At 59.1% G+C, this 25,459-nt stretch overlaps 1 protein-coding gene across 1 annotated transcript in view; it reads left to right on the forward strand.

The window, feature by feature from the left end:
• LOC119091052 (protein outspread) overlaps nt 1-25,459 on the forward strand; it is a gene marked incomplete at its 3' end in the record, with an annotated part of 100,672 nt that overhangs the window by 46,600 nt on the left and 28,613 nt on the right. Inside the window, exon 3 of the mRNA XM_037213769.1 lies at nt 17,289-17,354. Within this exon, the coding sequence (XP_037069664.1) occupies nt 17,289-17,354 (66 nt within the window). The remainder of the gene's footprint in view (nt 1-17,288; nt 17,355-25,459) is intronic.

Here is a 25,459-nt window from a genome sequence, read left to right on the forward strand (position 1 = left end):
GTTCTTCATGTTCTTCATGAGAGTGGCTTAAGTTTTCGGGGTGTGGCACGCCCACGTAGCGTGCCGACCGCTCCGTGGGTGATGGTATCGCCAACTGTCGACGTCTCATTGTCGGAGGTTCGGAAGCAAAATATGATTCCGTATGTTGCCAGATCAACAGCTCTGAAGCATATCGAAACGTATCAGGGGTTCACAGTTACGTATACGGACGGCTCGAAAACGGATACGGGTGTTGGTTCCGCTTTTGTGTGTGGTCCCGATACGCGATCATTTACACTGTCAGCCCATGCGCCCGTGTACACTGCAGAGCATGTGGCCATTATTAAGGCGCTTCGCTTTATAGAGGTGGGCGAAGACAGTCTGCACGTGATTTTGTCGGATTCCGTAAGTGCCCTTTCGGCATTAAGGCGTTTTAATCCGGTAAATCCCTTATACAGGATATTTTACTGCGCCTCGACTCTGTACCGGGCTGGCAAAACCATAGTACTTTGCTGGATTCCGAGCCACGTTGGCATTGCGGGAAATGAGCTGGCTGACTCCGCCGCAAAGCGTGCTACTCGTCGTCCCTGTCGCGGAGCGTCTCCGATACCCGCTACAGACATATACTCGGCCATCTCTGCCCTTTTGCGCGGGAAATGGCAGAGCATATGGGATGGGATGGGCACCAGTAAACTGAAAAGCATTAAGCCGACTGTCCAGGAATGGCAGTCATCCTATCGAAAGTCTAGACGGGAGGAAGTAATCCTGTGTCGCCTGCGGATTGGCCATACTTACGCTACACATCGATACTTACTATGTGACGACGAACTACCATGATGTCGCCATTGCAACACCACGCTCACTGTGGAACATGTGCTCGTACGCTGTCCCATACTAGGCGTCGAGCGTCTGAGGTACTTTGGCCCGGCGGCGGCGTCCCTGACGCTCTCCGATTTACTATGTGACAGCTCACCATATATCAAACACACCCTCAGGTTCGTATCGCATGTTAAGTTCTGCACTTTATATACACCTGCCTGAATAGTTCATACCGCGTGTAGGAAGTTTTTAGGTTGCCGAAAATTTCGTATCACTGTGTTATTTTGGGTCCACGTATTCGGACATCATTAATGACGCGTTCCTGTCACAACTCAGCCATTTTCATTTCTGAATAATATATATGTTTTAGTCATTTACCGCCGTGGGTAGTCATTTAGCTGTTACGGGCGCAAAATGACCACAGTACTCGGCGCGCCCTCAAACTCCAATCAACAGCAACAATCAGTGGCAGGCGCCTCGGTCGCCGGAGGTCTGGGTGGTCATCGGCACTTCGCCTGTTCAGCAGATATCACGAACTCCAGCCGGCTTTAGCTGCGGCTTCCGTATGCCGTGGCCGGTAGTAACCACGAGCAAAACTGCGCGCCGGCTCGTGAGCTTCTGACGCCGTTTTCCCCCGTCCGTGGAGGGAGTCAAGGATCGCGCGGCCTGTCTGCCGGGCGTGCAGTGCTTTCCCGCCCGCTTTGAGGGCGATGCTCACGTGGGTGAAAAAGCTGGAAACAATGCCGTAGTGGCTGCTGTTTTTCAGGTTGTATCGTCGTCGGGGTTTCCTTCCTTTACCCAGTTTCTCAAAGAGAAATTCTTAGGTTTGGGGCTAAATCGTACATTTTTGGCGTATAATCGTATGATCCGGTTTCTCAAAGCAAAAGTATACAACTTACAACTACAATCTGCGACACTACAAAAATGTTCAGAAAATGTGCAATCTACGACACAAATGTACGCAAACAATCTTGCATGGGTTTCTCAAGGCCAAGAAGAAATGTACGACGGAGCTTAATCTTGATAGGTCCTTGATGCATTTGGCAATGCAATCAACGCAAGCATTTGTGTTGTCGATAATAGCACTGACCTTAGGACTGTTACTTATTGAAAGGCAAGTTGCTGTAGTGGCAAGCAAACAGCATGCAACAGCTGCTAAAGGCACAACACAGCATAACGCTTGAGTGTGAGCAAGTAATAGTGAGTGTTCCAGCCTTTCAGGCAAGAAGCCTTGGGTAGGGCACGCCAAGACCAAGAAGATAAGGCAAAACTGCCTGGTCAAGGAGCTTCCTTTGCAAGAACATAAAAATACATCACAATTAAGAGAAATTTGTGTGGCTGCCACAATACTTCTTATGGATGCCATACATTCTATGTTCGTGCAAATTGTATTCCAGACACTTTCAAAGTGAGATGAGAAAGTGAGATATGGGCAGCATCATTGCCTGTAGTGCCTACCCTGTTTGAAAACATTATGATGTGCAATAAATGCTAATAAAATAGCCCAGCATGACACAAGCATTATACTCTAAAATTGACTTCATTCGGATAACACAGCTGCATACATCTTGTGCATCACTATGCCATACGGCAGCAGCTAGCCTGCATAAAATCACATAATAGAAACATACTCTCAGTGATCAGTCATATAGAGAGAGCCTGTTGCCAATGACAAGTGCAGCAGGCTGCATATGATTAGATCCATGAATGGCCCTTTTTCAGTGCTCAATGACAGCTCGTGTTTACTTCACATATTCCCTTAAGCTCTGGAGACTAAGGGCTGACAGTCCCACCTTCAATGCCGAGGATATGCTTAGTAAGCACAGACATTATGTACTTACTATTCACATGATGTCCTCCACATGTAAAATGCAATGCTATGCAAAATAACGCCTCCATGAGTGGAGCATTTTAGGATGAACCTGAACACCGAAGGAGCTGACGAATGGAAGAAAGCTTCCTTCACCGAATTTATCAATTATGGACAACATTGCCACCTAAACCAGCCTTAGTTCGGCACGCATCTCCACCAGGCCACACACATCTACAACACGCGTTCCTCTGTATATTACGTAGCCCGGAGACTTCAAACGCAGCGCGTCGATGGCAAAAAAGAAACGCGCAGCGGTCGACGCAACTAAATGACGTTGCTGAAAAGTGGACGCACACCACCACGTGCGAGTCGACGGGCAGTGGTCTCACACAAATTCCTTGCGGACGGGGAGCTGTCTTTACTCTCTCTGTCTCTCTCTCCCTGTCTCTCTCTGTCTCTCGCTGTCTCTGTCTGTCTGTCTGTCTGTCTGTCTGTCTGGCTGGCTGGCTGGCTGGCTGGCTGGTTGGCTGGCTGGCTCGCTCTCGCTCTCGCTCTCGCTCTCGCTCTCGCTCTCGCTCTCGCTCTCGCTCTCGCACTCGCTCTCGCTCTCCTTGAACACTGCCAACCGTACTCTTCCTTTGTTCATCGTCGTCATTGGGGATTTAAGACGCACTCAGCTGCTTCGGCTATATGGCGTCAACTACCTCTCAGCCTGGTGGAAACGCGGGCATCGCGGGTAATCGAACCCCGCGCCCAGATGCGTTAACCACTGCACCACCGGCACCTGTCCCTTTGCTTTCATATCCTGATAAGCGTTGCTTTTCAACCAAAGCGTCATAATTGTAGCTGAAGAAAATATCCCCCAAATCGTAAGCTTACGTGGCTGGTTTGATGTCGAGCCAGGCAACTTCTATAATGTTTTGTCTTGATCGATGGCAGTTCGAGTTGAGGTAGCACATACTGAGGACATAAGGCGTATGTTTATGGCTGCTAGAATTATCTCAAGTTTGGTGGTCGTTGTCGTGGCAACGGGACTCACAAATCTACGCCACTGTCAAGTGTATAAGCTACGACAAAGGTCACGTGACGACTTTGAGAAACTGGCTTAATGTGTAGTTTGTAAAACCGAAGGTACACGTTCATACTTGGCGTAAGATTGTGCTTTCGCTTTGAGAAACTGGCTACTGGCTGCTGGTCGTGGCACTGGTTGTGCGGTGTCGGGGCCCCGGACTGGTTGCTGGTCGTGGCACTGGTTGTGCGGTGTCGGGGCCCCAGACTAGCTGCTGGTCGTGGCACTGGTTGTGCGGTGTCGGGGCCCCGGGCTGGTTGCTGGTCGTGGCACGGGTTGTGCGGTGTCGGGGCCCCGGACTAGCTGCTGGTCGTGTCGGGGCCCCGGACTGGCTGCTGGTCGTGGCACTGGTTGTGCGTTGTCGGGGCCCCGGACTGGTTGCTGGTCGTGGCACTGGTTGTGCGGTGCCGGGGCCGCGCACTGGTGCTGTCCCATGCTCCGTATACGTTTTAGCACTTAACTAGACTTCTGTGTGCATGACTGCGGGCCTAAACTATGTGAATTCTACGCGGCCAGCCTCTCGGTCACGCACCCAGTGACCGATGGACACACTGCGGATTGGGGGTTGAACCGCCTCAAGGTGGGTATTTTTGGAGTGAACATTGCTATTACTGGAATGGCTACCATGAGTTCAGTTAGTTGCATGTGCGATACGGATTTCATTGCGAACCCGAACAGGACGGAGACGCGCAGGCATACAATACATACATACACCTGGTATCCTTCCGACGGCAGGAGTATGTACGTTCCTCGGGTACCCTGGAAAACAAACAGCATGAAACAGTGGCTAACAAGGAGCGCCTGATGCTGCAGTGCTGAACGTAGCACACGAAACATTACTTCGCGAGGACCTGCGAAATGACAAAAAAGCCATGGGAGAATTCGTAGTTGCTGCGAGAGAACTGCAATGGCTCCTGTGGGAGCCCTCGGGAGTCAAAATCCTTCATGAAAGGCGGCAGGTGGCTGCTTGTGACGGTGTAGCATGTGAGTTTGGGAGTTTTTTTTCTCGTTCCTGGCAAACGTCCAGCATAGTCCAATTCGTGTGACCCAGATGATTCCTGACAATGTCAACATCCAACAAATCCTGACATTGTCAATAAGTTTGTTGGAGAGCTGGCTGCCACAAGATTACCCGCGGCCTTCCGTCCGCATGAAGGGAAAACGGTACGACGCGGCGGCGACCTTGAAAAGGCCCATTGTGGCGCACTGTTGCATACTGTGACGCCGCGCCGTCTGTATTTGGCCGTTCACGTGCCACTTAACGTTGTAAGCGGCGCCTGGCGCGTGCGTCACCGACGCAGACAGAACGCTCGCGTCCACGTGGCGCGATCATGGCCGATGAATTATTCATCTGGGGGTGACATTCCGTGCATTGCTTCTCCTTGTTTAAACAGGCTCCTGGTGAGCTCTCGTAACTGGGCTTTTAGCTGTGTGTTGTGGCGACTGGAAAGCGGTTTGGTTTTATGATGTCCGCTATTTAGGGGCGGCTGTATGTTTAATTAGCTCGTGTCTGGCGCTTTTGCGATTTTTTTGTGCTGTGAGTTCTAAAAAGAAAGCGGTGGGAGTTACTGTTTCCACCCAATTTTCTGAGCTTCAAGGACGGACTGTCTTAAGGTGGTGCGTACGGCTCGCGCCCGCATTCAACACGGGATCACTGACCCTTGTGCCTCCCTGAATGCCGCGGTCTGCGACGCTGCGCACGCGGTTGTTCCGTTCGCCTACATAAGGTCCAGCGGGGCGTGACAATGTGCTCCCGGACCGTCGCCGACATGCAGAACCCGTCTGCTCCATGTGTACTAGCTGCGAGCAAACTCAACTTCGCCGTGGGATGTGACGACAGCCGTGACGTCATCTCTGAGGGTATAACGTCAAGGATTCCACGTCAACCGATCCGTCAACGCCATTTTTAAATATTGGAAGGAAGCTTCCCGCTTGGATCAGCCATGTCCCATTTGCTATTGAGACATGCAGAATGCTTGCCCATCCCGTCCCAAGCACCATGTTGTCGATGCTCGGCGAGACGAACGACAGTCACTGCCACCTAATGCTTTGTTAATGGTATGTTGCAGTGCTGTGGTGCCAGCCTTGTTTGTTCTTGTCAGTGGCCTGCGCCGCGTCAGCACACTGCACTGCGTCAGCACACTGCACTGCGTCAGCACACTGCACTGCGTCAGCACACTGCACTGCGTCAGCACGTCTGACGTCACCCTTTCAGCGGACTGCAATCACCGGCCCAGAAAAAAATGGACAAACATCAACTCCGCGTATCAGATTGACCGTATTTGTCCACTGCCGCCCAGTGAACGCGCAGGGCATTGTGTGATGGCTTTTCTTGGTTACCGGTGGTGACCCCTCCATGGGGAGGAGGGGGGGGGGGGGGGGGGGCGGAAAGACGCGTCCGCTCGATAATGTGGATTGTTAGCATTGCTCATAAATCGTGCGACGTGGAAAATGTGAAACTGGTTACCAGCCTGAGGTAACCCCTCTTCTGTTCATGCCTCTGGTCGCCAACAGGTGCAATCACTTTGTTCATTTGCGCAGGTCACATTCGAGACACGCCCAAGCACCTCCGCCCTCCTACGCCGGGCGGCGCGGCACGTGTGCCGCGCCGCGGAGTGCCACTCTCGCTTTGAGCCTGACCTCGTCGATAAGTTATTAGTTCGATTCGAGAAGACGGGCCTGAACTCTTGCCTCGGCCTGGTTCTGCCCGTGCGTGATGGGAGAAAGGCGTGTAAGTCGCCGCACATTAACGGAGGAAATCGACTTTTAAGCAGCCACCGTGGCGGCCGAAGCGAAAACCAAATCGACTGTGAGAATCACCATCACACTGGCCGAGCCTGGGGTCGCGCGGCGGCTCTCAAACCTCGGCTTTGTTCACCGGGGGACCGTGGTAGCACCGGGAGCCCGGCCCGCCCCGTCCCCAGGAGCTAAATACGCGGCTCGCCCCGCACGATGCGGGCGCCTGCACCGGCCACGGCACGGGCCTCACCTGCCGGCGAGCCAACCAGCGGCCATCAAACCGCACCCCTGCCGTCCGTCCGCCGCGCGTCCCATCCTCTTGCGGTTTGGGGGCCACCGCGCCGCCGGGATGGGCAGGCAGGCAGGGCGGCGGCGGCCGGGCCTGGCCCGGCTGCCGCCGCCGCGACTCATCGGCTGCCGGACCGCTGCTGGACCGGGGTCCGCTGCCCGGGCCTGGCCCCGGCCCGGCTGCCGCCGCCGCGGCTCATCGGCTGCCGGACCGCTGCTGGACCGGGGTCCGCTGCCCGGGCCTGGCCCCGGCCCGGCTGCCGCTGCCGCGACTCATCGGCTGCCGGACCGCTGCTGGGCCGGGGTCCGCTGCCCGGGCCTGCGCGTCCCGGCCGGCATCGGCGTCAGCGGTGCCGCGGTCAGCTCGGCCACCAGCTCGCCGCTCGTGCCGGCCGCAGTGGACCCCAGCGGTCGGCCGCCACCGCCGCCACCGTCGAGGCGGCCGGTGCGGCGCCGCTGCGCCCGTCGGCCGCGCTTGACGTGGCGGCCGGGCCCGCGCGGGCCGTTTTTGTGCCGCTGCACGCATGGCCGGCGGCCCGGCGGGCGGCGGCGGGCTGGCGGGCCGGCGGGCGGGGCCGCTGCCACCGACGATTGGAACGGACTGCCGGCTCGAGCCGGGCTCGGACGGCGACCGGGGGCGTTGGGCCCAGCCGCGGGCGGATGGCGCTGCCAGCGGGGCCGCTCCGACAGCAGTCCTGGTACCGGCGCCTGTGCAGCCATGGTTGGTGAAATAACGCGGTCAAAGTGGTGCCAACTCACGTTGACAAATGCTGGGGTTGAGGATGACACGGACAAATGATGGCTTTGAGGCTGGTAGTGGTGTGGTAGGATTGAGCCCGACGCTGAGGACATGCGATGAGGTTCGGACTGACGCGGAGCCGGCCGGGATCGAGCAGCGGGGCAATGCGGACGGAAAGCTGTAACTGGGCTTGTTACTGGCTGAAGATGCTACTGATGCGAGCCTGAAGAGGCTGCGATGGGACCATAGTTAAGACCGAGCGGCCGAGAGAGGCGCTGTTTTGGCGAAACGGGTCCCGATGACAGCTGTTTGCCGTTGTCAGGGAGCGGCCGAGGCGGCCTGCCTGCCGCGGCTCGCTGTGGGAGGGAGCTCTCTCGCTCTCTCACGGCTCTCTTCCTCGGGGCTCTCTCGCTCTTCCGCGGTCTTCTTGGAGCCCTCTCGCTCTCCCACAGCTCTCTTCCTCGGGCTCTCTTGCTCTCCCGCGGTCCTCTTCCCCGGAGCTCTCTCGCTCTCCCACGGCTCCCTTCCTCGGAGCTCTCTCGCTATCCCGCGACTATTCCCCGGAGCTCTCTCGCTCTCCTGCGTTATTCTTTCTTGGAGCTCTCTTGCTCTCCCGCGGTTCGCTTCCCCGGAGGTCTCTCGCTCCCCCGCGGTCCTCTTCGCAGGAGCTCTCTCCCTTTCCCGCGATTCTCCTCCACGTGACTGATTCTCGTCGGTGGCGGCGTCCACCCCAGCTGCTGAGAAGAGCGAGCGTCGGCCCAAGTTTCCGCCGTCGGTGATCTCTCGCGCCGCGGTGATCTCTCCAACCTGTAAGCGCCCTCCCCGTCAATCCTTTGCCATTTCGCGGAATGACAGCCTTTTGATAATAAGCTCCGCTATATTCTGTGTGGGGATTTTTGTTATGGGCTTCGCGGTCGAAGCTGATTAAGTGTACATATTAAAGAACAGCGATGCTGGCTGACAGGACCAACGGCGCATGGGTAAAACTCACGGAACTGGCGGGACAAAACAAGATGGACAGCCCTTGGATGTGAGCTCCTCAGCATGGTCCTGGACATGTCTGGCCCACTTCTCAACGGACCCCATGGAACCGGCCGGCTGGAGACCCCTCCCCTCTCCCTCCCCATCGCCCGTCTAGCGGTTTGCAAAGCGGCCAAGCCCATCCACTTCCAAACCGGAGACGTGACATTGAACTGCAGGCTATTTGATTGCGGGGTCCGGCTGTGCAACGCGACCCGAGTTCCGCCTCGCTCGCGGCGGGATCAACCGATGCGGCACGTTCTGGCGCCGGCTTTCCCGAACGGGGCGGCGTTCGTGAGATGCCGCGGCCAAGACCAGCGCAGCCAAGGCCCCGGCTGTCCGATTGGAGCCGTTGTCGGGTATTCTGCAGCGGAGAGTGCTCACTTACATTTGGCGGGGGTCACGGACTATTTTAAAGCCACTGCTGACGTTGCCATTGCCTGACGAACCGTCCCGAGGTGGGGACGAACCGTCCCGAGGTTGGGGGCGGTCTCTTCCGATCGAGACGGCGGCGGCAGGCTGCCGGCCCGCCAGCTGAGCTTGAGGCCGTGCTGCGCGCGCACTGCGGAGACGCCGCCGATGGACAGATTACGGCGGCCTTGCAGACCGAGGTGGCTGGCGCGGCGGGCTCGGGAAGCGGACCAAACACCCTTGGCGTGCGCTGGAACACGCAGCGTCCGACAATGCACTTGTTTTGCCGGCGAGGTGGGATCGCGGGCCCGTTGTCGCGCAGGCCGATCTTTGCGTCCAGTGGCTGCAGCTGTGCCCAAAGCTGAACATGTCGATCACCGGGCGCATAACTGATCCGTTTGTCGATCACCGGGCGCATAACTGATCCGTTCACCACTTATCGGGCGCTGAACTGGGCGCTGAACGGATCCGCTCACCGATCACCTTGCGGTGTCCGCATGCTTTGGATGCTGCGCAAAACTGTGCGCGGGTGTCTCGTGTGCGAATCCTCATCTGGAATGTTAATACCCAGTATTGTCTTTTCGGACACACTGCCTAATCTTCAAAAGTGCATAAGCTGCGCTAAATCGCCGCGAATTCCTCCGGCTATCAACAGCAGTATCAACACTAAGTGCCCGGCGAATTCGCATGTAAAAGCTAAGCACATGCTTGCCCAGCAGCGGTAGCATTGCGGAGGCATTCCCGTGCCTCCGTAATCGATAACAGATTGGAGGCTTTGCTCCCGGTGTAAGCTTCGTAGATTGGGAGCTCTGCTCCCGGTTTAAGGTCCGTAGATCGGAGGCTCTGCTCCCGGTGTAAGCTCCGTAGATTGGAAGCTCTGCTCCCGATGCAAGCTCCGTAGATTGGAAGCTATGCTTCCGGTGTAAGCTTCATAGATCGTAAGCCGTACTCCGGCGTAAGCTCCGTAGTTAGAGCTATTTACACACAAGATGACCTTTGGATAGGTGTAGGTTGGGTCTGCAGACTCCATCTAGATGGGTGACGACGCCCCTGTTCCTCTGTACAAAATTGCCCGCGACATTGGTACTTCTGTCTCGAACCTAATTTCAAATGCCGCAACGCATTCGAACTCCGCTATTCCTCTGTAGCGTCGTCGGCAGCGGCGGCCTCGTGAACGTCCTTGGCGAACACCCGATAACATGGTGTTTGCTATCCGGGGGATGTCCGTAATCCACTGTAATTTCAGCGGCCTCGCGTCCCATAAATTGTGATGGATTGGCGGCGCCAGCAGGCGGCTCCCTGACCGGCTTAGACACGTTCAAGTGCTGCGACAGCCGCATAGTTGTCCAGCAAGTTCGCCGAGGAGACCTTGGCGAACGAGCGTCTCGACCGACTGGGGCAGCAGTGAGCCGCCGGCGCCCCGCCCCGCGCTCCTCCACACAGCGCCCGTGCCTCCAGGTGGAGGGCGCTCTTCACAGCCGGCGATTACGCTCCGGCAATGGAACGCGGCCTGGCTCGGTGCGATCCGCCCGTCAGCTCTCGCTGCAAAGTATGATGAGCCTCTGACTTCCCGCCACGCCGTGGTGACGTCACTCCGGCACCTCGGCCGTCTGTGCAGCAGCCGCCGAGATGTTGAGATGCATACGCTTTGGCGCGATTTTGTCCGGTCCTTTGCGAATCAGGGACGAGTTGGGGACTTTTCCCCACGTACCATGCTCTGATCCCATGTCGAACTGTTCCCAGGCACGAATATGCCTTTCCGTGTTTCCTCGCAATCAGGACGCCGCGACGCAGTCTGAGGAAATCCTGCTGTCACTGATGAGCGAATGCGCGGAACCCAACACACCCCGGTTACAAGCCGTGCATGCGTCCAACGGTCACGCAAGCGGCTTGCCGTGCTGACATGGCTCAGGTCACATTTGAATTGATCCGACCGGAGCGAGTATCTTCCTGCGAGGTTAACGGATTTAGAATAAGATTGCGGGCCCAAGACGCATCCCTTGCCAAATGTAGATCAACGGTGCATTTGGCATTTGTAGCATGCGGTTTCATGTCGCCGAACCCTGTCGGAACGGTGGGGCGCCGCTGGTGAACGACCGGCGCATGGACTCCATGGGTGTATTGGCAGCAACCCGGACGACAAAGGCTCTGCGCGACGTCACGTAGAATCTTTGCCGGACGCGCGTTATTTTTTTCCGCAAGTCGATCGGAGTGAGACATTAATGGCGCAACATATTTTATTAAAATGAGGTCCGTTTGCGTGTCCTGGACCAGCCACCAATGATCAAGACGTGTTGTATGCGTTAAAAATAACATAATTTGCAGTTTGTATCCTTGGGAGCACTCAGATACCTGCAGACGAAAATCTTGTGTCCGCATGTGCAGCTATTGTCAGGACAGTTACGGAGACGTTACCAGAAAGCGAGTCGTGCTGCGAGGACGTCTGGTGAAGACTCTACGTGACGCCACGTAGGATAGCACATGTTCTCGTGCGCTGCGATTGCACCCCATGCGGCGCCCATGTCAGTCCCGTGACGTCGCAGAAATGCCGTTGCGCAAGAGGCGAACAGCTGAGCAGGGAGGTGGCGCATGAGTCCGAAGGAGATGTCGCAACGTTCCACGTGCGTGCCTCAGAAATAGCGTGGTGTGCTCAATACGGTACGACGGCGGTGGCGGCGGCAGCGGTGTGTCGGCGGGCGGGCACGATATGCAGCGGGCGGTACGCCTGAGGTCAGGTCACGGGGCCGCATGAGGTCAGGTCACGGGGCCACGTGAGGTCGGGCCACGAGTCCGCGTGAGGTCGGACCACGGGTCCGCGTAAGGGACGTGCCGCATCCCGGTCTGCGATGAGACCAGGCTCAGGTGCGCTCGAGGACTAAGCACGATACTTTGTTGCTCAGGCGTCGTTGTTTCACCTGTTAATGGTTTCTTGAGCGCCGCAAAACGTGCTGTAGATTGAGCTTGCAGTGCGCGTGCTACGATGGGCCATTTGTTGGGTTGGAGTATGGACGCCCTCCGAGTCGCCGCCAGTGAAGGATACTAAATACCTGAAGGCTCCTCGCACGCACACGTCCGATTTAATCACCGAGGCTCACGTTTATGTTTTTATTAAATTATACTTCACGTGCTCACGTGACCGCCGTCGCAGCAGTGGCGGCCGCGGCAGCGCGTTCCCGTCGTTCCCAGCAGGGCATCGGCGTGCTGTAGTCCTGTCAGTAAACTGGTCCACGGCACCAGCCTGAGCCAGCCTTCCTCCACCGTGCGCTGTCCTGCAGCACTGAGAGGCGAACAAACGGAACAATCGGTGCGGTTTTGCAGAGCGTGCGCTCGCGCTTTGACTCAATGATGCATGCGTCCTGATTTGTTTCGGCTCGTTTCAGATCAAAGGTGAAGTCACGAAGCAAAATAGTGCACGGTTTTTGCCGCGTTCGTTGTGCAGAAAAGCCGCGAGCGCTGTTTCACCGCGCGCTCGATGGGCTTTGCCAGACGGCTCGGCACAACACTGGCATCGAAATGTAGCTCGGGGTGACCGAATCCTCTCCAGGCATTTTGTTCAGTAATACTTGTTTTGAAACGTATTGCATCGACGCGGATTCTGCGTTCTCCGTGAACTTTGGGAAGCCTGCAGGCTCTGTGTGACATACCCGCTGCACATTTAAGTCTCCGTGTGGCACACCCGCTGCTCACTGCAGTCTCTGTGTGACATACCCGCCGCTTACTGCAGTCTCTGTGAGACATACCCGCTGCTCACTGCAGTCTCTGTGTGACATACCCGCCGCTTACTGCAGTCTCTGTGTGACATACCCGCCGCTTACTGCAGTCTCTGTGTGACATACCCGCCGCTTACTGCAGTCTCTGTGTGACATACCCGCTGCTCACTGCAGTCTCTGTGTGACATACCCGCCGCTTACTGCAGTCTCTGTGTGACATACCCGCCGCTTACTGCAGTCTCTGTGAGACATACCCGCTGCTCACTGCAGTCTCTGTGTGACATACCCGCCGCTTACTGCAGTCTCTGTGTGACATACCCGCCGCTTACTGCAGTCTCTGTGTGACATACCCGCCGCTTACTGCAGTCTCTGTGAGACATACCCGCTGCTCACTGCAGTCTCTGTGAGACATACCCGCCGCTTACTGCAGTCTCTGTGTGACATACCCGCCGCTTACTGCAGTCTCTGTGTGACATACCCGCCGCTTACTGCAGTCTCTGTGAGACATACCCGCTGCTCACTGCAGTCTCTGTATGACATACCCGCTGCTCAATGTTGTCTCCGTGTGACACGCCCTCTGCTCCCGTGTGAGCGCCTCACCACCCGCCGGGCTCCGTCGTCAGTCGTGCATCGACCAAACTCGCCGCTGATCCTAGCGACGGCTTGTACGGACTTCCCGGCTTCCGGGAACCGCCGACCTTTCAGACCTTTGGTGGGCGTCGACGGATCTGTGAGTCAGTGGTGTCACACAATGGTTGGCACGTGACGTCATCGACTCATGTGACGTCACCGGCTTGGTTGGTGTGTCGGCGACGTCACATGCCGACGATTTCTTCGATTGGGAAGAAGACAGCTCGCGACCTCGGCTTGAGAAGCGGGACCTTGATAGCCAGCGTCCGTCCAACCATATAAACTAGCACAGGAACAGTAATGGGCCTCAGCAACCCTTAAGGCGCAGTCCGCCCCCGTCCGCAACCAGCAATTTCTACAGCCTGTTGCCATTCAGGCATGCTACGCGCCACGGGGCTGACCGGAGTCTGCTCACTCAAGCGTGAAATAGCTTTTGGCATGTACGCAGAGAAACCTGACTACATGTGCCGGCTGTGGCTCGGCTGGGCTCGCATGCCCCACCGCGATTGTTGTTCTCGGGCAGGCCACCCGGTGACCGGAAGCCCGCGGGCGGCGCCGGCGCGTCGCGTTCGCCGACATCTGCGCGGCACGTGCCGGCGCGCCGGAATTAGCCGCGCCGCGCCACCACCGCCGCCGGGTCGACGGACGGCGGCGCACGTGCGTGCATGTGGCGTGCGGCACTTTCTAGTCGGCACGCCGGTTGGCCAAGGCCGCCGCGGGCCGGGAGCGTGGGCCGCCGGCGGCCGAGCCCACACCTGGTGGGCTGACTGGGCTTGACCCAGGGCTGCGCCGTGGTGGGGACAGCACCGGCTTGAGCAGCACCGGGAGCGGCCGCGGTGTTGTCGAACACCGGAGTGGGCAACGCTGCCCGCGCGTTGACAGCTGCAGGCTCGTGTGCAGTTGACGCAGAAGTTGGCGGGCGCTTTTGGCGTCGGCGCCGGCGAGAGCCAGCGTTGCCCCAAAGTCCGACGCTCGGTTCGCAGCGGCGGTAGGCGTCGGCGCCGGCGCTCTCTGGCGCGCCGCGACCTCGACTTTCGTGGAGTCCGGCGACCGGTGGCGCCCATTGAAACAACACGTGGCATCGAGAACGGATCGTCAACAACCACTGACCCAGGCCCACTCACGACCGTCGGGTTCTGCGGGGAGAGCGAGGGCTGGGCTCGCCCCTCGGCGCCGCGCTGCGTCTACTCAGCGCCTGGCAGGAGGAGCGAGAGCTCGCGTTCACCCTGCACGAGCTCGTGAAGGAAGCACGTTGCTCTCTGGCGGTCTCGGCGATCTCGTCGGATGAGCATCGCGTCGGCATGCAGCGGGTGCGGCTCGCCCCCGATCGTCATCACGGATCGTCACCATACGCTGTCGTGGGTCTATTTGGGCTGCCGTTTGGTAGCAGACTCGCCCCGTCCTGGTCTGGCGCGGTCTTCAGCCGCTCCAGCCAGCGAGTCGCCCGTGACTTCGGCTGGCATCGTGGCCCGCCAGCGGGGCTCAAGGCTCATCCGGCGACAAGTTTTTTTCCGGGGCGGCACGCGGCCTCCGCTCCCGCCTCCTTTTTACGCCTTTTGTCTGCGGGGCTGTGATGGTCCAGATGATAGCCGAGCGACCAGAGGTCACGCCCTGTGTGGCCGGCCGCGCATCCCCCCCGGCGTCGCGTGCCGGGCCTCTCGCAGCCCGATAACGAGTTATATTCCGGTACCGGGATCGCCGGAGGGGCGCGAGAGCCGGAGATTCGTGTCGGAAGATGCGCTGGCGCTGCTGAAACGGCCAGGCGCGGGCCACGCGCCGCCTTTGAAGTCGACAGCTACGCTGAGCAACGTGTGTAGTGTCGGTCTGGTGGTCTGGTAGTCTAGTGGTCTAATCGGCGGCCTGGTGATCTAGTCAGCGACCTGGTAGTCTAGTGGTCTAGTCGGCGGCCTGGTGGTCTAGTCAGCGACCTGGTAGTCTAGTGGTCTAGTCGGCGGCCTGGTGATCTATTCGACGGCCTGGTTCGTGGTTGGACGTCAGCTGCCTCTCCGCGAAAGGTGCCAACGTTTTGGGAAGGGGTTGCACGCTGCAGCTGTGTTTTGGGAAGACTTGTCGGTGCGGCTTCAAGTCTTCATCCTCGATACTGTGGCGGTTGGCGTGATGAATGCAGCTGGCACACTGCATCCTTTACGGGCTTCTCTGTCTCTGCCGAGCACCCGCCCGCTCTGCTGCTCTCTCAGAGTTCTGCCATTGACTGCCAAAGCCTCAAGCCTCAAGCCTCAAGTAAGTCGATTGGCCTCTGACGCCAAAGGGCATGAGTTTCGTTCGCCTTGCTATCGGTTAGACGGCTGTACCCTGCGGCCTTGGGGGACGGGCACACAAGTACCCGGCTAGGCTGCGTCGATAACAAACCGATGACACGATAAGGACTGTGCGTGTCGATGAGAAGCCGTCGGCACTGCTATGTAGTGCAGTTGCAAAGCTGCAGATTCAGAAGCCATTCGAGGAAGCATGGCGACGCAGTTGGTATCAGTGCTGGGTTGCCGTGTCGTAAACAACTGACAACATTCTTTTCACGAGTCAATGGTCCTTAGTCGAATCAGCACTCCTGCCACGTGTCAACACTCTGTCACGAACGATGATCGGTCTCGATTGTTTCTTTACGGGACTGCTTCCGCCGTCATTCCGGCGGATACATGCGCTCCTGCCGTCCTTGTCCACTTCCCGCCCAATTTCACTAGCGAATCGATGTGAAACATTGCAAAATGTGGGTCGTCGCAGCCCAGGGTCTCCTCGCTTTGCAGCGAATGCAGCTCAATACCGTGTCGAATTTTACGATTATGTTTATAAGTAATTGCGCCGCGCTTCAGTCTGCTGGATGTCGTCATGAAGCCCGAGCAACGTCAAACTGTTGCAAGGTCCCCCACCCAAATTCGATGTCATTTGTCGGCCGGCTCTTGAGATGCCCCCTCTTACTGGTTGGTTCTTTGGTGGGCTTCCTCAGTGTCCTCCTCCTCCTGGTGTCCCCGGGGTCTCGTGTGTCCGTCGCCGCGATGGAACGCTCGCGCCGCCCAAATTTGGCGCCACTCAGAGCCATGATCCGTGTCTGATAGCGGCACCGGACGGGCCGGCCTTCTGCGCCCGCGCCCGTGACGGGCCGACTTTAGCCGCCGCGGAGAGACTCGGCACCGGACGGGCCGGCCCTCTGCGACCGCGCCCGTGACGGGCCGACTTTAGCCGCCGCGGAGAGACTCGGCGCCAGACGGGCCGGCCTTCTGTGACCGCGTTCGTGACGGGCCGGCTTTAGCCGCCGCGGAGAGACTCGGCGCCGGACGGACCGGCCCTCTGTGACCGCGCCCGTGACGGGCCGACTTTAGCCGCCGCGGAGAGACTCGGCGCCGGGCGCACGTCCGGCGCGCGGCCGCTGGTTGGCGCGCTTTTTGTGGCGCTGGCCAGCTGCTCACGTCGGAGAGGAACCGTCTGGCGGGTAATGCGGCTGGCGGTGCGCCGGTACCAACATGGGGCTCCAAAAGCACGGTACAACCGTACGTCACACGCCACTTCGGTGCCGCCGGGGGCTGGCTGGCGCCACGTCAGCACGTGGCTTCGCGTGTTGAAATGGTTGTGCTTGGGAGTTTAACAGGAAACTGACAATTGAAAACGTTCGAAAGGATGGTGAATGGATGCGTTTCGCGAACATGCCGTCGATTATCGTTTCCTCGTGTAATGTTTTGGCCATGTCACACATTGTATGCGTTCGATAGACTCCTGCCGCTGTCTGCGGCCTGCCATACATGGAACATTGCGCCTCTCGAGCCATGCCAATGTTAACCTGGCTGCCCCAATGAGACCCCTCCCTTCCTCCCCTCGCACATGCCTCCAACATCGAGATGGCCGCAAATCAGCGGTTGTATTCCTGCAATGATCTTCGGCACCGCCGGTAACTGACAAAACCCTCTGAAGCACGCCTTGCGGCTGACCTGGGCGCACCTCTGACTCGCCGCTGACCTGGATCCTCCTCTGTCTCGCCGCTGACTTGGACCCACCTCTGACTCGCCGCTGACCTGGGCGCACCTCTGACTCGCCGCTGACCTGTACCCACTTCTGTTGCAGCGGTGGCAGCGACGCTGGTTCGTGCTGTACGACGACGGCGAGCTCACCTACTCGGTCGACGACCACGTGAGTGTGCCACACGGCCCGGGTCTGACCTGCGGCATCTGGGCCGTTTGGGCATGTTTCTGAATTCGATCCACTTTGGGCGCAAAATGACCACGGTGGTCGGCGCGCCCTACCGCCTCCAATCAACAACAATAATTCGACCCACTTCTTCAGGGGACAAAGTTGGGGTTTGGGGGAGGGGGCTGGAAGCCCAACTGGACAGAAAGTTGCACCCGTGCCGTGGCCTACCGTGGCCGAGGACGTGCCGGCCGCCTGCCTAGCTCTGCCGCCGGGAGGCAGCTGTCGCATCCGGCGGCGCACAGGTCTAACCACCACGAGCCGGGACTTCCGAACACGTCGCGGGTCGCATCGCCCGTCGCCTCCGCTGGCGGCGAAGCCACTGACGAGCCGTGTCGGAAGCGCGCGCCTCGCCGGGTCGTCCCATTGCGGCTGACGCCCGCGCGGTGCGCAGCAGTCAACGAGCACGGACACGGGCGGAACACTGGACTCCGCCGCGCTGCAGCGCCAACGCCGCAAGCTCGCGTGTCAGAGCGAGCTCACGTTCGCACTCCAGCCACCCGAACCACTTCCGTGGCAGCGGTCTGTCCGTCGGCGGCACAAAAGTCCGATTCATTCACGTCAGGAGGCGCCAGCATTCACGTCAGAGCACCTCCGCTGTGGCGAGTGTGCTGTGGCGGGGGAGGGGCCCCCCGCTGTGGCTGCCCCCCCCCCCCCCTTTGGCGCGTGACGGTGCGCACGTGACCTAGCCGGCACCCCGCTCCGAATAGCAACAGCCGGTTTGCGCTTATACACTATCGTTGTCGGCAGTGTGTCCGGCGGCGTGTGCGCCACGTGTTTGAATTGTGGTGCGGTTCAGCGTTTCGTGCACGACTGCTGAGGCGGGCCGTGTGCTGGGCGCTGGCTGCTGAGGCGGGCCGTGTGCTGAGCGCTGACTGCTGAGGCGGGCCGTGTGCTGAGCGCTGACTGCTGAGGCGGACCGTGTGCTGAGCGCTGGCTGCTGGGGGGGGGGGGGGGGGGGCGTGTGCTGAGCGCTGGCTGCTGAGGCGGACCGTGTGTTGAGCGCTGACTGCTGAGGCGGGCCGTGTGCTGAGCGCTGACTGCTGAGGCGGGCCGTGTGCTGAGCACTGGCTGCTGCGGGGTGAAGGTGACCCCGGACGCAGGTTTAGGGCTACCGAGAGCACGTTTCGTTTGGAGCGTATTTGCTATGGCGCGAAGTTTCTGATGCAGGTTCATCGTTCACTTTCCTGCGGAGGGCGGGCTGAGGCAGACTATCAACCAGAGCAGTTTGGAAGGCACCAAGCCGCCAGTGGCATCTACCCTCGGTCGTGGCCACAGCTCCGGTTATTACCGGTTATTACATCTGATTCCACGCGGCTGCTCACTCCGTTCAACGCACGTATAGTTTTTGGGCGTGTCGCACGGTATGGACGCCCTGCTGTGCGTTTTACACCGATCCGGAGACACCATAGTGGAGGGAGAAGAGGGGGGGGGGGGGGAGGGAGAGGGAGGGACTGCGTGAGTGTCGAGCGCGGCGCAGCGGCGCAGCGAGGGACGGCCAGCCAAGGGGGCTAATCAGGGCTTGTTGCCATAGAAAACGCCGGCATTGGTGGTAGCTTTGCCTGTCCATTCGGAGACACCCAAACGCACAAGTACCAACCAAAACTGGTATCCCTGTTGCGCCATGCCCACGAGCGCCAATGATCTCGCCACTGCATTGCACTGAAATGCAGTGGCGAGATCGAGTCCTTAGGCATGGCACTGAGGCATGGGTCGAGTCCTTAAAAAGAAAAATGACGCACAGGACTGTGTGGTCTGTGTGGTCTGTAACCGAGTGGTCTGTAAGCCCATCATCATCGCCACGTGTGCTGCTCTCCAGACATGAGATCATCGCCACGTGTCCCGCTCTCCAGACATGTGGCAGCCCATCAGCATCGCCACGTGTTGCGCTCTCCAGACACGAGGCTGTTTTTACCCCCGCCCCGTCTGTATCGTGCGCGGCCCTGTCAGCTTCGCAAAGTCGGAGCGACTTCATCATGGAAGCCTGCAACCTCATCGTGAAACCCGGTGGCCTCATCGCCATGTAAGCCTGCGACCTCATCATGGAAGCTTGCGTGGGAAACCAGAGGTACGGGGTTCGATTCCCCGCAGTGCCCGCCCTTCCTGCCAGGGTGAGAGGCAGGGGACGCCTTATAGCCTCAGCAGCTGAGTGCGTCGTAAAGCCCCAGTGACACACATGGAAGCTTGCGACCTCATTGTCATGGAAGCCTGCGATCTCATCACGGAAGCCTATGACCGCCCACGTTTTGATTTTCTCGCCGTAACCTGTATGATAACCGACCCCGTTACCTGTAACGTCGTGAGCGCTTCATGCAGTGCAATGTAATCACAAGCGGATCATGTTCTAATCATGGAGTGAGGCGGAGACTAGTCCCGGCCGTTCCGATCTTGCGTCATGCCGACCGAAGGTCACCGAAGGGTCACGGGGAAGAAGTGAAGACAGAATTCAGCGGGCCCTCGCCTCTGGCGACGCCTGCAATTGCCGTTCCGCTCCTGGGACAAATTTACCTTAGCCTTCATGACTTTTGCGCGGTATAGACGCATTTAGAGGGCGTTGTTTCCACGACTCGTTGGTGACGACGCCACGACGTCCAACCGCGCCGTGCTCCATGACCCTTGACTCGTGAACCGTGATCTTGACTGTGATCCTTGTGGCCTGTGACCTGTGGAACATGACCCGTGGTCCGTGACCCGTGATCGTGATCGTGATCCTTGAACTGTGACCCGTGACCCGTGACTCGTGGCCCGTGACTGACTGTGTCTCGTGACCGTGATTCATGGACTGTGACCTGTGACCTATGACCCGTGACCCATGCCGCGCGGCTGGTTGCCAGTGCGTCCGGGCGGTCCGTGCGGCAGGGGGTCGGTGGCCGGGTTTGCTCTGCGGGGCCACCGGTGCCGGCTGGAGAGGTGCGGCCGTGCTCTGTTCTCGCCGCTTGAGGCGCGGTGCACGTCGGGGTGGATGATGCTCAGGGTCGCCGCCAGGAACGAGTTCGGTGGGGTGCTGCTTCAGCATGAAGTTGTCGTGAGAAATGTAGGGGGAGGGTGAACGATTGATTGATTGATTGGTGATTTTCAATCTTCTCCCCGGAGCTCGCCCGTCTCCGCGTGCTGGGTGCGCCACTGTCGATAGGTCCCGGCCCGTCCACTACAGCCGGCCGCGGCTGCTCTGATCGGGAGTCTGCGGTTGGCGCCGACTGCAGACCGGCCGAAAAAGACGGCCCGCGGCCGGCAAATGCCGCACCAGCTTCCGGGCTCGGCGGCACGGGGCAACGACCCGTGGGATAGAGGGGGGGGGGGGGGGGGGGGGACGCGCTCCCCGAATTTTCGAAATAATTTTTGCTTCCCCAATATTTATGGTGGCCTTGGCGTCTTTTCCGGTGGATGCAGTGGTGGTAGCCAGGTCGCCCCGTGGGTCCAAGTGTGTGTAAAGCACAGAGAACGCTACATACCGCGTGAACCCCTGCAGAATAGTGGGCACTCGGCGCTGAAGACGTGCTGCTTTTTGAAGATGATCCGATGAGTTGACGCTGATTTTATGATGTCATGCTGAACACCGAGGGCGGGGAGTTAACAGACGCTCTGCCGGACTAGTGATGACAATTGTTGTGGTAAGGCAAATAATAGTGATGGGAATTGGCGTGGTAAGGCAAAGAAAGGTGGCCCGCGGATCACCATGCGAGTAGCGACGTTGTCGTGAAACCAAACCAAGTGTCATGTGACGGAATGCGAGAGCGAAAGCTGTCACCAACGCGTCCCGTTGCTAGCCATACACGGTGACCACCGCCACGCCTCGATGCAAGTTCGGCCGCACTTGGCTTTATCACGGCTGAAGGACACTATAGTTCCCGTGCTGGGGCATGTGTACCTTGGAATGCGACTACCTCCAGGCGTAGAGTATATCCCCTGTCTTTCCACCCGCCCCTGCATACCGCTGCTGACAATCAGCGGTGTCAGCAGTCTATTGAATGACTCGAGGGGTTGACGATATGAGCTACTCTGTAAGAGTACCGCGCTCTTATAACTATATATATATTTATATATATATATATATATATATATATATATATATATATATCTTAAGATAACGTAGGCGTTGGAGCGCGGTCTTCAAGAGCCGGGCTTATTCGAAGCTTTGTAGCAAGTGTGGGCGACCAGGTAACCGAGTATGGTACCGGTCAGCCGCCTCGCCACCGAGAACATCAGTGACATGCTGTTTGGAAAATTTTGCATCCCCATGTCCAGTGGCCGCTTCGACCTTGACCTCAGATCACCAGTTGTAGACGGTGGTACAAACCTGACCGGCTACATCAGTGGAGGCGGGCTAGTTCCGGTGGCAGATTATGCTGAGAAGACAAATTACAGCTATCACTGCCAACGGTTCCCGTCTCGGCGGTCAAAATATTCTGTGAGAGTAATACGACTGATAATGGGAATCATTGATCTTCAGAGAGGCGAAGTCACCTTACTCTCACCGAATCTTGTGACTGCATAGGCGGAAACTGGCACTGGCCAGTGCTTTTTCTCCGTGTAGTTGACCGAGTGCAGGTCACGTCAGCGGCCCGGACCTGACCGCAACTTGCCTGCTGGCTGCCGAGGGGCCGGCGGCGACGCCGCTGGGCCAGTCACGTCAGCGGCCCGGACCTGACCGCAACTTGCCTGCTGGTCGCCGAGGTGCCGGCGGCGACGTCGCTGGGCCAGCGCCGAGCTCCCAGCAGCGCTGCAGACAGCACACACAGCCAACAATCGCCTGTGTACGCTACACAGGCGGCGCTATTTTGCATGCCGCTGTCCGGCCGCGCCGCACCGTCCCCCAAACAATGCAGGGGGGGGGGGGGGCTCGGCAGTCACCACCCCGGGCGCAGCGCGGTGACCCTGATCGTGCCCTGCCGGCCGGCAACCGGGGTGGCGGCGCGACCTGTGGCCCAGCTGAACAGGGGCAGGGAGGCCCAACTGTCGCCCGGCCGACGAGGTCAACAAACAAGAGGGAGGGACGAGGAGGGCTTGTCAGCAGCTGGCCGGAGGTGAACTGAGCGTGGATGCCGCGGAATCCGGCTGCCTTAGACGGGCCACCTTGGTTTCGTTTTAGGTGGAGCGGTCGTGGTGGGCTGTAGGCAGTGTTTCCCCGAGGATCTCTGTGGCGGTGGAGCGGGGCGGTGTTTATACCCGGGGGGATGGCCGGTTGGGGGGGGGGGGGAGGTCCCCCGACTCAGTGCACCACACGCGGTGGCGGCCGGTGTTCATCCGTCGGCACCGGGGGCGCGGCACCTCCCTCGAGCGCCGTCGTCACGCCAGTGCAGCGCTGACGGCTGGGCGGGCGGCTGATGCTGGCCGTCGTGGCCGGCAGCGCGCGGCGACAACTGCGGCGGTCGCTGTCGGTGGGCGCTGTCGGCGGCGCTGTCGGCGGTCGCTGTCGGTGGTCGCTGTCGGTGTGCGCTGTCGGCGGCGCTGTCGGCGGGCGGGCGCTGTCGGCGGGCGCTGTCGGCCCCCGCTCGGCCGGTCGTAGTTTGGCTCGTCACGTGCTCGTCACGTGCTCGTCACGCTGAACAACCTTGCAGTTGTAGTGTGTTGCGGTAAGAACAGCTTACCCGTTTTTTTTGTGTGCATTTTCGGCGTGCCCGCGGTATTGCCGACTGTTGACCATGCGATGCGATGGGCTGGGTTGGACGGGCCACGTCATGCGATCCACTGGGTTTATAAGTGGCCTGGTCAAGTACTAGTCTCCGGTCCGGACTACTCAGGAACGCCCAGGAACACACCGCTCAGGAACACACCGCTCTGGAACACAGTGCTCTGGAACACACCGCTCAGGAACACACCACTCCAGAACACACCGCTCTGGAACACAGCGCTCCAGCTGCAGTGCAGCCGATCCACGGGCCATCGCATGACACGTGTGGGTGTTGGGAGCGCTCCTCTTGCCCCCATATTTTATACTCAGATCATCAGAGACGGCTCCTTCTGTTGTCTCATGGTGAATTTTGACTGAGCTCCGTCTTTCCCCTCCCCACACCCCGTTTAGAAAGCCCTGGTTTCGCCCCTGATGTCGAACCCGCGACATCATGCTCGAGGTCTGTCGCCACTTATCACCACTTATCTAAAAAATGAGCACTTCGTCCTGGCAAAGCTGGCGGCGACGCCGCGTGTTGTGACGGGGCGTTAGCGGGGCGCGCGTGTCACCGGCTCGCGATAGGCCGTCACCAGCCCTGATAGAGGTCTCGCCGCAGGTCCTGTGTGGCGTGCCGCCTCCGCGGGCTCCTGACGGGCGGCAGGCCGGGCGACGACCGCGCCGGCACCCTATATGGTATTAGGGCGGCGCCGCCACAGCCGCCCCCCCCCCCTCCACACACACGCACGCACGCACGTACGCAGAGGGGGGCGGGGTGAGGTCGGCCGTTTGGCAGCCGGTGTAAATAGCCGTACGTGACCACGCCGAGAAAGGGGGGGGGGGGTGTCAGTGGTCTGACCCGGCCCTGACCTGTCACGTCTGTGTGTGTACCTCTGTGTGTGTTGTGTGTGTGTGCAGAAGACGTCTGCCTGTGCCCACGCAAACGAGAGGAGGGGGAGGGGGCGGTGTACGCACGGAGGCGGCGGCGCTGGACGGCGTCGTGACGCGCGCTGCGCGTGCAGAGCGCCGTTTGCAGAGCGCCGAAATGGGTCAGGCCGGCTCATTCTGATGCCAGGCGCGCGTGACAACAGGCTCCGGCGGCGGTGCCGCCCCCACACGCCAGCACCGGGCAGCCGATCGGCGCGGTTTGGGTGCAGGGCACGTGCTGAGTGTCTGTTTCAGTGCGCGCCGCCGCCGCCGCCGCCGCCGCTGGGCCGCACGCTCGCCCGGTCAGACATCGGACACCTTTCGGTCGCTGGGGCGACCGGGACTAGCCGGGCGGCTCGGCTGGGGCTACGTCCTGTGGCACGTCCCGTGGTACGTCTTGTACGTCCCTTGGTGCGTCCTGTGGCACGTCCTCTGTTACGTATTGCGGTACGTTCTGCGGTACGTCCTGTGGTACGTCCTCTTGTATGCCGTGTTCAAAGTGGAGTGGCGCGGCGTAGGCTGGACGGCCTGTCGTGTCTGTCTGCCTGCGCACTATTGCCGCCGGTCAGGCCAAGTCAGGACAGGTCTGGGCGGGGTCTGCGGGGTCATGCGGCCGGTCAGCTGAAGCATGTGTTCGACCTCAGCGGCCAGTTTCGCTAAGCTGTGGCAGTGGTAAAGAACAGGAGTGCGGCGAGCGGCCGTTACACTTTTACCCTTTCCTGCGTGTCAAGGAGATGCAAAAGCGTCTCGTGCGTGATTGTCGAAAAGTGTGATATGCTGTTGTACGAAATTGCACGATGATGAATATCCCTGCAGCATGCTGTCATATCCACACTTCGAAGCAGAGGCGTACCCAAGTCACAAGGTGGTGGGGGTCTTGGTTAACGCGTCTGCGTTAACAACTGCGCGTCTGGGAATCCATCGGTACGGGGTTCGATTCCCCACGGTGCCCGCCCTTCCTGCCAGGGTGAGAGGCAGGTGATGCTATATAGCCTCAGTAGCTGAGTGCGTCGTACAGCCCCAATGACACACGCACAGGGGCCACAGTGGCCATGTCACAGGGGCCATGCAAGTCACAGGGGCCATGCTCGTCCCCTGCCTGAACCAAAAGGACTGCACTAGTCATTGGGCGATTTGGCATGAACTGTCCTACTCGATTTGTCCTGATCCGCAGGCGTTTGAAGAAAAAAGGACCCCTCCTATCTCTCTCTGCAGAAGATTTTGTCTGCATGGTCGTTTCTCAATCCACATATTTTGGCGCACGACGCTACACCTGTTTGTCCCGTGAACCACACAGGGGCGCAGCCAGGATTCTCTTTAAGGGGGAGGGGAACGGAGCGCAGTGAAAATTTACAACGCTGGTTTGTGTCTCTATCAGAAGCCATCTATGGTGCAAAAAACAACGTGGGCCTGGGCCCAAAAAACAACGTGGAGGAGCACTCTCCCCCTCACACTCCCTTGGTTGCGTTAATGGAACCATCTGCTGGTCGCTGCGGTCCGGTGGGATGCGCGG

Source organism: Pollicipes pollicipes, unplaced genomic scaffold (genome assembly GCF_011947565.3).
Source record: "Pollicipes pollicipes isolate AB1234 unplaced genomic scaffold, Ppol_2.1 Scaffold_3216;HRSCAF=3773_pilon_pilon_pilon, whole genome shotgun sequence".
Classification (NCBI taxonomy): domain Eukaryota; kingdom Metazoa; phylum Arthropoda; class Thecostraca; order Pollicipedomorpha; family Pollicipedidae; genus Pollicipes; species Pollicipes pollicipes.